The 17,267-nt window shown below is 35.0% G+C and overlaps 1 protein-coding gene across 1 annotated transcript; it reads left to right on the top strand.

The window, feature by feature from the left end:
• LOC104893426 (uncharacterized) lies at positions 1-3,809 on the top strand. Its single transcript, XM_010679534.2, has 3 exons — positions 1-829; positions 930-986; positions 3,727-3,809. Exons 1-3 carry the CDS (start codon positions 1-3, stop codon positions 3,807-3,809), a joined length of 969 nt encoding a protein of 322 aa, XP_010677836.2.
• Positions 3,810-17,267: the final 13,458 nt, after the last annotated feature.

The raw sequence follows: 17,267 nt of genomic DNA, 5'->3' as shown, positions 1-17,267 counted from the left end.
ATGAAACTGTTGGGGTCTGAAAGTGTGAGCAAGGCTACTGTGAGTAGAACTATTGTGAATCAAGGGTCAATGCTTAATGAAGCTCAACAAACTAGTTTATGTAGGGAGTTTACTAGGGAGGATGTTAAGGTTGCTCCTTTTGCAATTGATGATAACAAAGTTGTAGGCCCTGATGGTTTCTCTAGTGGTTTCTTTATGAAGACTTGGAGTATCATTGGGAGTGATATAATTGCTGCTGTGTTGGATTTCTTTCATACTGGGAAGTTGCTTAAACAGGTGGATGCTACTACTCTTTGTCTCATTCCTAAGTGTGAGCAGGCTGATGATGTGACAAAGTATAGACCAATTGCTTGTTGCAATGTCATGTATAAAATCATCTCTAAAATGATTTGTTCTAGGTTGAAATGTGGTTTACTTGCAATTATGAAGCCTGTCCAAAGTGCCTTTATTGAGAACAGAATTATCATGCATAATATTTTTCTTTGTCAAGATATTATGAAGAATTATTTGAGGAAAAGCCTTCCTGCTAGGTGCACCATCAAAGTGGATCTTCGAAAGGCTTATGATTCCTTAAACTGGGAGTTTGTGAAAGAATTGCTCATTGCGCTAAAGTTTCCTCATCAATTTGTTCATTGGGTTATGTTGTGTATCACTTCTCCTTGTTTCTCTTTAAGCTTCAATGGGGGTTTGTGTGGCTTCTTCAAGGGCAAGCAAGGTCTGCGTCAAGGTGATCTCATGTCAACGTTGATCTTTGTTATTGCCATGGAGTATCTTTCTAGGCTTCTTAAGAAGATGAGTTTGAAGAATAGTTTATCCTTTCTTCATAGATGTACTCATATGCAAATAAATCATTTAATTTTTGCGGATGATTTAATGATGTTTTGTAAGGGTAATGCTAGCTCTATGACTGATGATTAAAACTCTCACAGCTTTTGAAGATGTTTCTGGTCTGGCGGCTAATGATGATAAAACAACAATTTACTTTGGTAATGTTCAGGATGACATTCAAGAATGAATTGTTTAATTGTCGGGTTTTAAAAAAGGGATTTTCCCTTTTAGATATTTAGGGGTTCCAATTACCTCAAACAGACTTGCTAAATCTGACTTTGACACTTTAGTTGACAAAATCATAAAGAGGATACCTTGTTGGAGTTCTAGGCATTTATCATATGTGGCTAAAAAGTGTTTTGATTAATTTTGTGCTCCTAAGTCTGCATTTGTACTGGGCATAATTTTTTTTAATCCCTAAAGGGGTTATGCTTAGGATTATGTAGATTTGTAGAGGGTTCCTTTGGGATGGAAAGGTTTGTTTGCAGAGATCCCCTCCTATTGCTTGGACTGAGGTTTGTAAACATAAAAAAAGTGGTGGGCTTGGGGTTGTTGGAATAAAGATGCAAACCAGACTTCGTCACGGCCTGGCCGTGAGAAAGGCCGTTTAGTCACGGGGAGGCCGTGACGAAGACTGATCTTGTGTTTAAGATAAGTCATGAGCATATGAAATATATATATCTTTTATTCTTTTATTTCCTGCAGCTTTTTCCTCCTTTAAGTACACTTTATTTGTATTGGATAACTTCTTGTTAATGAGGGTTATGCCTTTTTAATTGGGAGTTTCATTTGTTCAACTTATTGTGGTTTTATGACCATCAATAACGGGAGGTTACATGGGTTTATTGAATTCTCAATACAGGGGTGACTCTTCCTATTTCTCAAATCCTCTATATATGTGTGTCATTTTAGAGTGTTGATTATCTAATTCAATCACACACTTCATATTCTCATTCTTCCTTTTTCTCTTTGGGCATAAGTTTATGTGACTCCAATCTCTCACCCAAAAGTGCCTTTTGTGTGAGAGAGATCTGGTGTCATATTATTTTTTTAAGTTTTCGCAGTTTGATTGATTGATCATAACTGCTAGTTCTAATGATTTACGTTTCAGAATGATGTTTTTCAAAAGTTTTGATTTGTTGTATGTTGAAATTTGTGTGTAGATGTCTTCTATAATCTGTAGGATCTAATTGAAGTCCTTAAAATTATAGAATTTTTAGTGAATTTAATGAAATTTACGAGGATTTTAGACTGTCTTTAGTAAACTAGACAATTACCTTGAATACTAGGTTTCAACTCTGAGATGTACTTCAGAAAAACATGATAGATTTGTTTTTGGATGTAAACTTTGTTTTACACTTGTGATTGAGTGGAGTGTTTTAGTTTGGGAAAGCAAATAGGTGTTTTTTGCTTGATGATTAGTAAGTTGTAGTGAGGAATATAGTGTGATGTTAAATTTGGTTTTATGTTATCCGAAATTGAAATTTCACGTAATAATGGTTTATTAACTTATCATTTCTATCTCAACATAGTTGTTATGCCTTCTATCGCATAGTTGTTATGCCTTCTATCGTTCTATATAGGCTATTCTACGAAGTTAGTTGTAATTTTATGCTGCTTTGAGTAATACTTAGAACCTCTGTGCTTCAGAGTTTCAGTAGAGTACTTATATATAGTCTGAGCACTGGTTGTTGTTAAACTGTATTCTTCAACTTGTTAACAGTAGGATTAAGATGCTTCTTGGAGACTAGGTTGCCAGGTTTTGTACCGTTTGTTGTTTGTATAGAAAGCCTCAGTATGTTGTGTGAAGAATTTGCAGAAATCCCTGGTCTGGAATGTTGTAGGAGACAAGCTAGACGTGTATGTGATGTTGGTGGATTATGGAGTATGGATACAATGGTTTCTAGCTAATGGATCATATATCAGCCAGATGAACGAGGCTTTCATTTGTTTTTTAGAGTATATAGTAGTTCACAATGATTTGCAGGTGAACTTCGTTTATGTGATGGTGGTGGAGTATGGAGTATAGATACAATGGTTTCTAGCTAATGGATCATATATCAGCCAGATGAACGAGACTTTCATTTGTATGTTTTTAAGAGTATATAGTAGTTCACAATGATCTGCAGGTCAACTTCCATCATATGTTGGTCTAGGACTATGGTCGTTAATCAGCATTCTAAGAGGATTAGGTAATAGATAACAGAATGGTATGGATGTATTTCAAGTATACTCATGTATCCAAACACGAAGAGTTCTTACATTGTATTATCCAAGATTTATTATGATTTTAGAGGTTCTAGTTAAGGTGCTATTGACACCAAAAGTGTGTTTGATTTATCTTGCTATGTGGAGGTCAGGTAGTTTAGGGGTAAGAAGACGGTCAAATTAGAAAATCAACTATCAACATGTTTTTTGGACTCTTATTTTCATCCAATCTAAGGCCTACTATGCAAAGTTTCGTTGATATATCACCATGGTGTTTAGGTTTATATGCTATATTGCTCTTGCTGTAATAGAAGATCATTATATCCTAAATGATTAAGATTTTGGATGTATTCTATAGTTCAACTCATTTTAATGTGATTCTGCTAGGGTACATCCTGATAATTCTGAAGGTTGTTTCAAGGCTCTACTAAGTTTTGTGTTTGCTACTCTTGACTTGTGCACAATAGTGTATATGAGGGTAGGATCGTCTCATAAATAATGTATTTTTTTTTGGAAATTGAATAACTCATGGTAGAGTGGTTTTTTTGGGCTTTATAGTCATTTGCTGTTTTTTTTGGCATGGTTTTTTTGGGAATCTTTCCTAATTTTATTTGATATAGATTTTTGATTTTCTTTGATTTTTTTTTTTTTTTTTCTGTTTCTAATTATGATTTTTTTTTTCTTTTGCAGGTTTGTTTGAGTTTGATAGGATGACTTTGGAAAGGTTGAAGATTGAAGATTTGTATATTGAAGAAGAAATGATTTCTTTCTAATATATTAGATAGATTTTTTGTTATTATTTATTTAAGTAAGCTTGTAAATTATTCACAAATTTTGATTTATCATTTCTATTTATATTGTAATTACTTTTATTACATATAATAATAATTATAATTTTTCCTATACATTTGCATTATTATATTTGATAATGACAAGTTTGACCCAACATAATAACCAAGGAAAAGTGGTTACTAACAAGTCTCAACATTACATTTGAAAAAAAAAAGAAGAGAATTACCGTCTGGGGTCCGACTTTAATCGGACGCTAATTAGCATCCGACTCTAAAGTCGGATGCTAAATTTGAAATTTCAGACGCTAAATTTTTAGCGTCTGCTTAACGGACGCTAATCCAAAAATTAGCGATCAGGGGTTTTGCATCAGCCTTTTAGCGTCCGTTGACGGACGCTAATAGATTTAGCGTCCGATCCCGCGTTTTTAGTGTCCGATTTTGGCGGACGGAAAAAGGGTGACATTCTTGTTGTAATGTGAACCTTATGAAACGAGTTAGCGAATACAATGAGCACCCCGATTGCGTCAAATATCATTTTTAAGTCAGTGTTTCCAAAAATGTCACGACACACTAAGTTCGAAAAGTCTTTCGCACTTTCTTATTCTTTTAGTAGCCTTGAAAACACCTTCTAAATACAACAATTTGAAAACGATATTAGTATTTAAATGGCTACTTACCATCACATAGGGTGAAGATGTGAGAAAAAGTATTTTAGATAGTTTGAGAATACAAGTAAAGAAATGTAGAAGTTTATTCATGTTTTTGTGAAAGCACTCCAAAAATTCACATCCGATAAAAATTCATTCATGGTTCAATTTGGCTGAAATTTTGAGAGTTTTTTTGGGACATCTTGGTCCTCGTTTTCAACGGTGTGATTGTCGTTTGGCTTTCTACATTGTGAGTTATGGTTGTATCAATGCTATCTTTTTATTTGGTGATGGAATTGGTGAAAGAATTGCGTAAAGATGGGATGTCATTGGTGGCTCATACTACGGTGATAATTCGCGTCCATAATGAGGATATCATATTAAACGAGTTCTTGATTTAATATCAAGGGAGGTTCATTCTAAACTAATTTAAATTTAATATTGGGAAATTCTATATGGTGACCCTAAACTTTTTTAAATTCTATTTGGTAGACAATTTTTATCTTTCCTCTATTTGGTAACCCTCTACTTTATTTTTTGTATTTTCTTTGACCTTATTAGATTTTTAATTTTTTTTTAAAATAAAAACCGATTTTTTAATTACAAAAAACAAATTTTAAAATGAAAAATTCTCAAACCCTCCCCACCCACCATAACCACCCATCCTACCACCCTCTCTCCTCCCCTAGCCACCATCACCCACTTCCCCCTTCACTGCCAGCCACATCACCCCCTTCCTCTTTCACTATTGTGCTCCGGACCACCCTCTCTACCGGCGCCAAGGCTTCCTCCCCTATCGCCAACCGTAACCCAGGACCCACGAACCCTCCCCGACCATCTTTCCTCCCACTCCGACCAGTGTCGCACCTCCCTCTCTCTCCTTTGCCGAAGAACAGGTTGCAATCGGAGGGGGTGGATGGGTGGTGAAAATCGGAAGGCTCGAGGTTGGTGGTCTTAAATGGAGTGGAAGGTGGTGGGTTTCGGTTTTGTTAGAGGAGAAAGAGGGAGGTGCGGCGGCTGGTTGGTGTGGGGGGTAAGAGGGTTGGGGAGGGTTCGTGGGTGCTAGGTTACGGTCGGCGGCAGGGGAGGAAGCTTGGGCGCCGGCAGAGAGGGTGGTCCGACGCTTTGACAGTGAAGGGGGGAAGGGGGTGATGGTGGCTGGCAGTGAAGGGGGAAGGGGGTGATGGTGGGTAGGGGGTGGTAGGATGGGTGGTTATGGTGGGGGATGTTTTTTTAAAAAATTTCAAAATCAGTTTTTTGTAATTGTAAAATCAAATTTTTAATTAAAAAATAATTTTAAAATGCAGTAAGGTTAAAGAAAACAAGAAAAATAGAATAGAGGGTTACCAAATAGAGAAAAGATAAAAATTGTCTACCAAATAGAATTTAAAAAAGTTGAGGGTCACCATATAGAATTTCCTTTTAATATTTTATTTAGTATGTGATATTGATGAATATCTTACTTCTTCCTTCAACAAAGTTTTGTGTTTGAAATTGGCAAAATAAAATGTTAGCTTTTTAATCTGCCAATTAAAATTTGTTGGAATGATTACTAGAATGTGAAGGGATGGACATTATTTTTGGTTGATGTTTGTGTTCTCTTTAAATAATCAATTCTTAAACTAGTACCTTTTCATTGAAAATTTGGATGAAAGTTGTTTCTAAAATGGATATTAAACTTTATATATATATATATATCATCCTATGAGAATTTTCAAGGAACAAAAAGGTTGGTACTAGATTAAAGAATGATTATTTGGGTATTATTTGTGATCATTGTCATTGAAAATATTTTTTCATTTGTTTACTATGTTTCATCATTTATAATGTTGAACATAGTTGCGTGTAAAGTGTTATTTTTGTCTTCAAAGACCAATGTGAGAAGGTTAGACAATAACTTATGATTTTTATGAAAATACCTTGCTTTTAAATTACTTGTTTGTAATTAATTACTAGCAAACTATTTCCTATAAACTATGAATTAACTTTACAAGCTCTACTCGTTTGTTCAAGGAAGAGTAGTTGTGGTAAGTTGATGTTTATATTAACTTATTATATTGGTTGTGTATAAAGCTTAATTTTGGTTGAATTGCATTAAAAATGTTATGCATATTTTTTGGAGTAATTTGTTTATAAGGAAAGTTTTTGTGTTCATATAATTTGAAAGAGAAATTGCTCACAAAATAGTGATTTTTATTAAGAATTTGAAGAGGTTTACTTTCTTCTTGAAAGAATCACATTTTTAGTTTGATTTTCCATTATACACTGTTTTTAAAAGACCTTTTAAGTCTATAATTATGATTAAAAGTGCATTGTTAGTGGTGTTGGAAAATTGTTTTATCAACTAAAAACTCAAGAGAGTTGAATTTTAAGTTGAGAATTTTGTGATAGTACTAAAAGTTGTTTCATGGGAAACATTATGCATTATTGGTGATTCCCAAAGATAGCTTAGTTAAACAAACTATTTTCAAAATCGTAAAGTTGTTGATTTTGAGTTTGGACTTTAGCTTGTAATGTGGGGGTTGTGACTTGACATTTCTTTTATGTAAATGAAGTTTATCTTATGGAACTTTTACACCATATTTTCTAAAGAATTTCTAAGTCTAAACTTTATATTTGAGGATTGAAATTTTGTGCAGATTACCTAAAATATTTTACTCGACTTTAGTAGTCCAATGTAGGGGAAGTATTCAATAAAATAGGATTGGACTCAAATTCTCGAGTAATGCAGTTTTAGTACTCAATATTGTTGTGCATGTTGCTTCATGATATTGGTTAATATTAAAGACGTTTTTGTGTTTTGACTTGAATGTAGCTTTGGTATTCTTCCAATGAACTAATACTTTGATGTTCAAGAATTGTCAATAGAAGTTTAGTTAGTGATTAACCTTTGTAAGAAAATTATTTGGGATGAGGCAGATTTCTCAATACTAACTCGATTCCTAAATAATGTGTATTTCTAAAAGTCTACTCAAAGGTTATTGAGTTGGTTTTGAAACTATATTTTAAGACAATACTTACAATATGGTAAGTCCTTCATAATAAAAGTTGGATTTCAAATTATGTGTTTAATCTATCAACTATTTAATAACATGTGAGTTTTAACTTGTACCTTATAAATTGGTTTTGTAGGATATTAATTCTCAAAGTTGTTTAAAGTAACAAGAATTTGGAGAATTTCAATTCTCACAAATGTTCAAGGTGATCGAATATGTTATATATGTTTGGTTATTCATCTCAATGTGAGTGGTGTGTTGTTTTTGTTATACATCACATTTTGAGTTGTGGGGTCAATAATCTTCTTTGAGCTTCCTATCTTCTCGATTAAATTGAAAGTTTTATAAAAAGAAAATGGCGCGAATTAGAGTATTTCGAGAAAATACAAGAGTTGTGTTTTTGCTTAAAATCCATTTTTCTTATTTTGAGAAGATATTGTGAAAATTTAGTATTCATTCATGTGGAATGTAATTTACTTACCATTAAACCTTTACACTTTTAATAAGAAGACTTTATGTGTGTTTAGGTTGGATATGCTAACACATTTGATAATGTGATAATATGGGGTATTGCATTGTGATTGGACATAGGATTTACTTGTGAACTTGTGGGTTTACTTTGTCTTTTCAAAGTATCAAAAGGAGATACAAAGTTTATTTTGCATTATTTTCAAAAGTTTTTACTTTGGAATTTGTGATGCAAATTTTGTGAATTTAGTATAGATGAAGTTGGTTAGTTCACAAAAATGGCTATGTTTTATTAAGGATCATGCATTATAAAAGAATTTATTTTATAAGGATTTCTAGTGTATGTCCCATTGTTATTTTGGTTGTTCTTACAACGAAAGAACAAGAAGTAAAATATCTAGTTATTTAACTATTTGTGCTAGTGTGAAAAATGTATGAGTTATACTTTATTTTTTGCTTGTGTTTGTGGTTTTGTATGGAAAAACCAAATTGCAAAATACAATTAGCGCTATGGAAAAAGAATTGGGACATGTGATGATCCTTCATAATATTGTGAGATGTCGAGGGGGATAAGTTTTAAGCCCACTTGAAAATAACAAGCAAAATTTACCTATCTCTATCGCATATATTATGTGATGCTTGTTTGAGGTTAAGTTATTGAACTCTTCATGGATCCAAAACCCACGAGGTGAGTGCTAATTTGAGATGCACTTGAGGAATGCACCGCTTGTATGAGGGTTGAGTTTTTAAACTCTTAATGAATTCAATATTTGTTAAAGTAGACACACTTGTTAAATTCACCAACTAAAAATAATAATTGAGAGGTTGAGCATTTTACAATGCTCTTAATGAATCTACGGTCTTGTGGGGGTTATTGGCTACTAAGTAGTATTTGGTAAGTTCACTTATGTGGATATATTTAACCCCATTGACTAAGTGCAATTGTTGAGATGCACTTGAAAATTCACCTACGTGGATGTGAAGTTTAGCCATCTTCTATGGAAAACTTGGGCGGTTTTCCTAGAGCTTCCATTAGACCTAAGGTGAGCGCAAGGCTTTATAATTGGTGCAAAAAATTTATCGCAGAGTTCATATAAATTTGGAGTATAATATGTGTTGTGGGGGGTCTCAGCCTAAATTTTAGAGTTTCACGGTTTGTCAACTCTTTGATTAAGAGTCTAAAGGGTTTCAAGATTCGTTCACCCTTAGACTTGTAGGTCGTTGCCGCATTTCACTAAAATTTGGTTTCAATTTACTTTATGTAACACCAAGTGCTATGTATTAGATCTCCTCTTATGCTCAATAATTCTTCTATCTTTGGTTTTCTTTTCGTTTTCATCTTTTGTGGGAGATTGTTGGAATAAAGATGCAAACCAAACTTCTTCACGGCCTGGCCGTGACGAAGGTCGTTTAATCACGGGGAGGCCATGACGAAGACTGATCTTGTGTTTAAGATAAGTCATGAGCATATGAAATAAATATATCTTTTATTCTTTTATTTACTACAACTTTTTCCTCCTTTAAGTACACTTTATTTGTGTTGGATAATTTCTTGTTAATGAGAGTTATGCCTCTTTAATTGGGGGTTTCATTTGTTCAACTTATTGTGGTTTTATGACCATTACTAAGGGGAGGTTACATGGGTTTATTGAATTCTCAATAAAGGGGTGTGAACCTTAAAGGAGTGCTGATCATCTAATTCAATTAAACTTCACATTCTCATTCTTCCTTTTCCTCTTTGGGCATAAGTTTATGTGACTCCAACCTCTCACCCAAAAGTGCCTTTGTGTGAGAGAGGTGTGTGAACCTTAGGAAACGAGTTGGCGAATATAATGAGTGTAACACCCCGGCCCGACAATTCTCTCTTTTATAAAATACACTTTTTCACAAAACAAGAGAATTCTCAAGACATTATCGCCAGTGTGATAACGTACCGGCTTATTCAGAATTTTGCAACGAATTACAGAACAATAAACTTAAAAGAAAATACTTGAATAAATAGTAAACCAAAGTAATCTCAAAAGAGTCTCAAAACTAAAACAAAAATACTTAAACAAAGTCTCAAATGACTATTAAAACCAAAGTAATTAAATTAGGTTGGAAAGACAACTCTCAACAATCGGCTACTAAGTCCCCAAATGTGCATCAATGCACCAAGTCTTCAACGTGTCGGCAAATACACACATGATGCGCTCTTTGCCGATTAAGGGTCGTCATAGGATCAATTGACACAACCAAGATCGACACACAAGAAAAGCATGTAATCAGCAAAGCTAAGACTCAACATATTAGACTTGACACCACAAGACTACTAGTTGGTTCATTGAATAGACTTACGGATCGAGTTGTCCAAACCATACATGCCTTCTCTACGAACACAGAGAAGCGGGGATCAATCCGACAACTCCCAATGACCATCGATATGGAGGAACCATTGAAATAAAAATAGGGCACGGAGATCAGGTCGGTCCCGGGAAAAAGTCATGGATTATCACGCCATGTACTCCCAACTCATAGTTGTCCAAACTTCAGACGTGCACTAGTTTAAAGTTATGCCATTCTCTTTCACTTTAAATATTAATATTTTATTCGATGTTGGACTCAAACACAAAAACCAATAATAACACAAATACATACAATTCTCAACTTTTATCTAGGATTTAAAATCTTGTGATCAAACAATTCCAGTTGACCATAATAATCCCTCTTTAATTTTATTTGTTGAACCCAGTCAACAATAGCATTGTCACTACGACAACATTTGCATTGTCTCTTCGACAACATTCGCATTGTCTCTACGACAACAATACCATTCACTCCACAAGTCCCACAGTACAAGTGGAGTCTATGGGTAATATACAATATCCAAACCCATAATCACAAAGCTCTCAGTCTTTGAAAAGTAATAAATAATAAAAAGGACATAAACATGCTTTCAACAATATTAATTCCCTCATATTAATTAATATATAAACGCCCTTCCCAAACATGCTTTGAATCAACAATACATTCAATCATGTGGAAGTAATAAAAGGCAAACAACATGCTATACAAGACATTATTGCACAAATCAAAGCCATGTATGAACCATACAAAGGTTCCCTATACATGATACTATACAAATCCTACTCCTTAGGACATGATACTAGTCTAACACATAAGGGACATGTACGTACCTTGTGTAGACAAATTGAGAGGCCACTATTCTACTCTAAAAGTTTCCTAGGGAATAATCTCCGCCTAACAAAATACAAAACATTCGTATATCAATATACCAATAAATTTACAGCAATAAAACTTCACTTAAAATTGTGTCTAAACCTTTTCTAAAAAAAGATTAAATATTTCAAACCCTAAAATATGTTACTAGTAAAATAGGCTTTTAAAACCTCAAAAATCAAGACTTTAATATTTGAATCTCACCTTGAACATAAATATTAAATCTGAATTTTTTTTGCTTAATAATATGAAACATATAATCTAAAATGATTAAAGATACAATCTTTAAACAATAATTTAACAAAATAATACTTTAAAATATGAAATTAATATATATGAAATCAATATAAGAAAACAAGGAAAAGAATCAAAAGAAAAAGGGAGAAAAAGAGTGTTATACTGAAATCGCGACTGAAATATGGCATCAAAATTGTGAAACTTACAGAGGCCATAACTTATAGAATAATAATCGGAACCGAGTGATTCTTGAGCTTAAGTTCAATAACTTTTTGAGATCTACAATTTTGCAGAAGGAATTTTTGGCTAAAAATAAATGGAACTATGATAAATCTAGACAATCAGATTCGGGTGAGAGAAAAACTGAGTGAGAAATCGAGCAAAAGTCGAGTGAAGCAAATAGCGAAAAATCGAGTGAAGGCACGGAAAGAGGAAAGAAGAATTAGTGGAAAACAAAAGCCAAATATGAAAATATGAATCATGGGAGGTTTCATGAAGTATTTACAGGTTCCCTTTCCCTAATTCTAGTAGAATTAGGAGTATATAACAATAGGAGTCTTATTAGGAAAAGAATTACTCCTTTGCGATTTCAAATGGGCTCAAAAGGCTACAAATTGGACTCCTTAACCCATAAGCTTAAATTAATAATTAAATATACTTTAAATACTACTCTTTAAATAATGAAAGTTCCACTTAATGAAACATTTAATTAATTTAAGAAATAAAAACCAAAAAACTCTTTTAACTCCTCAAAATAGTCAAACATTAAAATAATTCGACTCATAAAATATTATCATTTATAAATATACTTTAAATTTCTTTATCAAATTCATAAAATTACGGGGGATTACAATCTATCCCTCTTAAAAGAATTTTCGTCCCGAAACTTGGGCACGAAAACCAAATCTTTCAAGAAAACTCTCTTTCAAAACTTTAAAGTAGGGAGACTCGCTCGGAGATATTTGCGATACAACATGTGTACGCTATTCCCAAAATAACTTGACTGCGCCACACAGTGGACACTAAACTTTGCACCAACATGTGCAAAACTCAAAATTAAGCATAAAAATATGCAAAAATACCAGAAAAAGGACAAAAGCGTGAAATTCTGTTGCATTCTACCCTCTTAAAGAAAACGAGTTACGCCCTTGTAACTCATCTCAACAAACAAGTTGGGGAACTTTTTCGCATAACGTCTTCGGCTTCCCACGTTGCCACTTTGGACTCTTGGTTAGGCCAAGCACTTTCACGATGCTAACATCTTTGCTGCGCGTACTACGCACTTTGCGGTCGAAAATCTTCACAGGCCTTTCCTCGAAAGGCATGCTACTATGAATCTATATCCTTTCAGGTTCCAGAACATGGTTCGCATCGGAAATATAACGCTTCAGTTGAGAAATACGGAACACATCGTGCATCCTCTAGAATTCCATTGGCAATGCTAATCTATGAGCTACTTTTTTGACTCTTTGAATCTCGTACAGAGCTTCATACTTGGCACTCAATTTGCCATTCTTACCATATCGCATTACACCTTTCGTCGGTGATACTTTCAAGAATACTTTATCACCAACGACAAAGTCGTCTTCACGATGCTTCAGGTCAACATAAATTTTCTGCCTATCTTGGGCAATTTGAATCTTTGCTTGGATTAACTTCACATTCTTGACACATTCCTCAATAAACTCAGCCCTTGAGAATTTATTTTCACTAAAATCATTCCAATAAATGGGACTTCTACACTTTCTCCCATACAAGGCCTCAAAATGAGTCATCTCAATGCTCGCATGATACTATTATTATAAGAAAACTCAATCAAGTCTAATGGGTCTATGATAACCCAAATAGTATCGTTGCCACTTTTCATTTGGCAACACAGTCACAAAATCCATAAATATTTTGACATGAGCTCAGTGACTTCTCGCTTCATAATTGGCCACTAATAAATCTCCTTGAGATCCTTATACAACTTGTCACCTCTGGGGTGCACAAAATACGGAGTATTATGATCTTCCTCCATAAGCTTTCTCTTAAGCTATTCGCACTTTTGTGGTATACACCACCTTCCCTTAAACCTCAAACTACCATCCTCATGGATCTTGAAATCAACTTCCTTACCTTGCTTCATCTTTTCCTTTATTCGATCTAAATGCTCGTCTCCAACTTGACTTTCTTTAATCTTATCAAAGGTCGATGATTCTAACGACAAGGCACTCAATCTAGCTTCCATTTCTCTGGGATTCAAAATCTCAAGGCTAAGCCTTTGCATATCTTGGCACAACTCACTAGGCACTACCAAACGTTCACGCTATGGCTTGACTTTCTACTCGGAGTATCGGCGACAACTTCGCCTTTTCTCATGGTAATGGATATCGAAGTCATAGTCCTTGATCAACTCTATCCATCTTCTCAACCTCATATTGAAATCCTTATGGGTGAAGATATACTTCAAACTCTTATAATTGATGAAGATCTTAACGGTTGCCCCGTAAAGGTAATGTCTCCAAATTTTCAGCGCAAACACAAGTGCGGCTTGCTCTAAGTCATGGGTAGGGTAATTGGACTCATACGACTTTAATTTACACGACGCATACGTGATCACCTTCCCATTTTGTTACATGACACATCCCAAAACATTCTTCAAAGTATCACCATACTCCTCAAATCTACTTGAACTTAGATTCTTTATTCATCAAGCTAGTCATAGGTCTCACTATCCTCGAGAAACCTTTCGCGAATCTCCTATAATAACCAGCTAGTCCCAAAAAGCTTCTAATATCGGACACATTCTTCGGTCTTGGCCATTCATTAACGGTTTGAATCTTCGCAGTATTTATAAACACTCGTTCTTTAGTCACATAATGACCCAAAAATGCTACTTTCTCCAATTGAAACTCACACTTAGAAAACTTTGCATACAACTGGTTTCTCCTAAGCGTTTCTAGAATAATTTTCAAATCTTCATCATGTTCTTCCTCATCCTTCGAATAAATCAAGATAGCATCCATGGACACTGCCATAAACTTGTCTAAAAACTTAGAGAAAATTCTATTCATTAAGTCCATAAATATTCCCGGTGTATTGGTTAACCCAATCGGCATCACAGTAAACTCATAGTGACCATATCTCATTCTAGAGGTGGTTTTAGGTGCATTATTCAACTCACGGTAATCAGTACAAAACCTTATGCTTCCATTTTTCTTCTTCACAAATAATACTAGCGCTTCCCAAGGTGATGCACTAGGCCTTATATATCCTTTCTCTAGCAACTCTTGTAACTGGGTCTTCAATTCACTCATCTCAGAAGGTGCTAGTCTATAAGGTGCTTTAGATATAGGTGCGGTACTCGGAACTAAGTCTATGGTAAACTCAACAGCTCTCTTAGGCAGCATCCCATAAATCTCATTTCGAAACACATCTAAGAACTCATTCACAATTGGTACATCTTTAATCTTTACCTCAACCTCTTTACTTTCATCACGCACACTTCATAAGAACAACTCACATCCTTTGCTTATCAACTTCCTAGCTTCCATGGCAGAATTGATCCCAAACTTTTCGGTTTCCCAAAACGTCGGTATGATATCGATTTTCCTAAAGACTCTTCCAAATTACCTTTTGAGCTTCACAATCTATCTTTGCTTTATACGAACACAACCAATGCATCCCCAAAATGACATCTAGGTCTCCCTAATTGAATTCTATAAGATTGGAGGGAAAAACACACTCTCCTATTTTCAAATGTAAGTCTTTAAACATTTTAGTATACCTAATAATTTCTCTAGTCGGCATACTATTAGATAGGTCAAGAACCTCAAAGTCTACTAAACCCCAAACTCTTTACAACAGACGAAGACATTTTAAAAAAATAGGTTGCTCCAGACCATAAATTTGAGCTTTCAATTCTATAGACCATGAATCAAACAATGCTTTAACTACAGGCCATCACTAGTAGAAAAAACCTCAAATGCTCCGGTTGTTTAGGCCCCAAATGCTCCGTATTTAACGCGTAGCAAACGTCATACGAGCATTTGAGCATTTTACAAATGCTCCGGTTGTAAACCGGAGCATTTGTTTTTAAATTCTCCGGTTTTTCCTTAACAACCGGAGCACTTGAGCTTTTCTTATAAAAAAAAAAATTCAGACCTGCTACCCCTGCTGACCAGCAGCATGAGTAACAGGTCTGCAAAACATGAGAAAACGAAACAAAAATTCCATCTTATAACAGGAGCCAAAAAATCACAACTGAATACATTAGCAGCCAAGAAATGTATCAACTGTAACAAAATCAAATACAACTAAACAACAGAACTTCCTTATGAGAAAACTAATGTTCCATTGCTATTGTACGTTTATCACTGATGCGTACATGGTTATGACTTGTGATAAGGAAACCATAAAACAGGGCAGGGTCAATGGCATGTACTCTGCTTCAGTAGTAGACAAAGTAACTGTAGCCTGCAAAGTTGCCTTCCAACTAGCAACAAAACCACAAGAGTAAATACATAACCATTCATAGACCTTCTACCTTCAACATCTCTAGCATAATCAGAATCTGAATAACCAGTAACTAAACACTGAGTATCATTCCCATAAATAAGACCAACATCAAATGTACCTCTAAGGTAACGAAAAATCCTCTTGACTGCCTGCAAATGCTCCTTACCAGGATCACCCATGAACCTACTAACAACATTGGCTGCATATGTAAGTTCCGGTCTAATTCAAACCATAGCACACATCAAACTCCCTATTGCAGTAACATAAGGAACCCGACTCATGTACTCCTTCTCCTTGGCAGACTTTGGTGCAAAAGCAACAGACAAGTGATGATTGGACACACCTGGAGTATCTATACTCTTAGCTGTTGACATACAAAACCTTGACAAATCTTCTGACTGTAACTTTTTTATTACACGAAAAGCACTGATTTCTTTCCCTATAAATTCGTAGCACCCAAACCCTTCATCTCAAACTTAGCTTTGAGAAGACCCTTCAACCTCTGAATATCAGACTTGGACTTTGCAGCTATGAGCATATCATCTACATACATGACCAGATAAATCATATACCCATCATCCAGCTTGTTGTGATACACACAACCATCATACAAACTCATGTTGTAACCCAACTCAATCATATAACTATTAAACCTTTTGTAACATTGCCTAAGAGACTGATTTAGCCCATGCAAGGGCTTCTTAAATTTGCAAACATAATCTTCCTTTTCAAGAACTTGGAACCCATCTAGTTGAGACATATAAATATCTTCTTCTAACTCCCCATGTAGAAAAATTGTTTTCACATCATCTAATTGATCAAGTTTAAGATCCTCATGTGCAACTATTGCTAGTAACACCCTGATGGAAGTGTATATGACCACAGGTGAGAAAATCTCATTATACTAAACTCCTTCCCTTTGTGTGGACCCTCTTGCAACAACCCGAGCTTTATACTTGACCCCCTCAGAAGGTGAGGTCCCTTCCTTCTTCTTGAAACCCATTTGCATGTGACAATCTTCTCTCCTTCGGACGTTTGACTAGCTCCCAAGTCTGACTTTTATCCAGAGACTCCATCTCATCTCCCATTGCAGCAAGCAGACTCGCTGCTTGAAACAACTTCTTTAAAGGTTGATGGCTCATGAGCGTGACACCTCCACCTCTTAAGAAACCATATCCTCAAAACCATACCTCCTTGTAGGTCCTACACCAGCTCCTCTAGCTCTATCAAGTGCTATGCTGGCTCGACGTGCTTCAGATGGGGTTGATTGATGACTAGAAGATTCAGTAGCACCATGGTGATCTTCTCCACCTTGGGGTTGTGATTCACTCTCATCATAAGTGACTTGCAGCTCCACCTGATTATCAACATTG

The sequence above is a fragment of the Beta vulgaris genome, chromosome 5 (assembly GCF_026745355.1).
Source record: "Beta vulgaris subsp. vulgaris cultivar EL10 chromosome 5, EL10.2, whole genome shotgun sequence".
Taxonomy (NCBI): domain Eukaryota; kingdom Viridiplantae; phylum Streptophyta; class Magnoliopsida; order Caryophyllales; family Amaranthaceae; genus Beta; species Beta vulgaris.
Note: the sequence above shows the minus strand (reverse complement) of the source record. Positions and strands in the feature narration are given on the sequence as shown.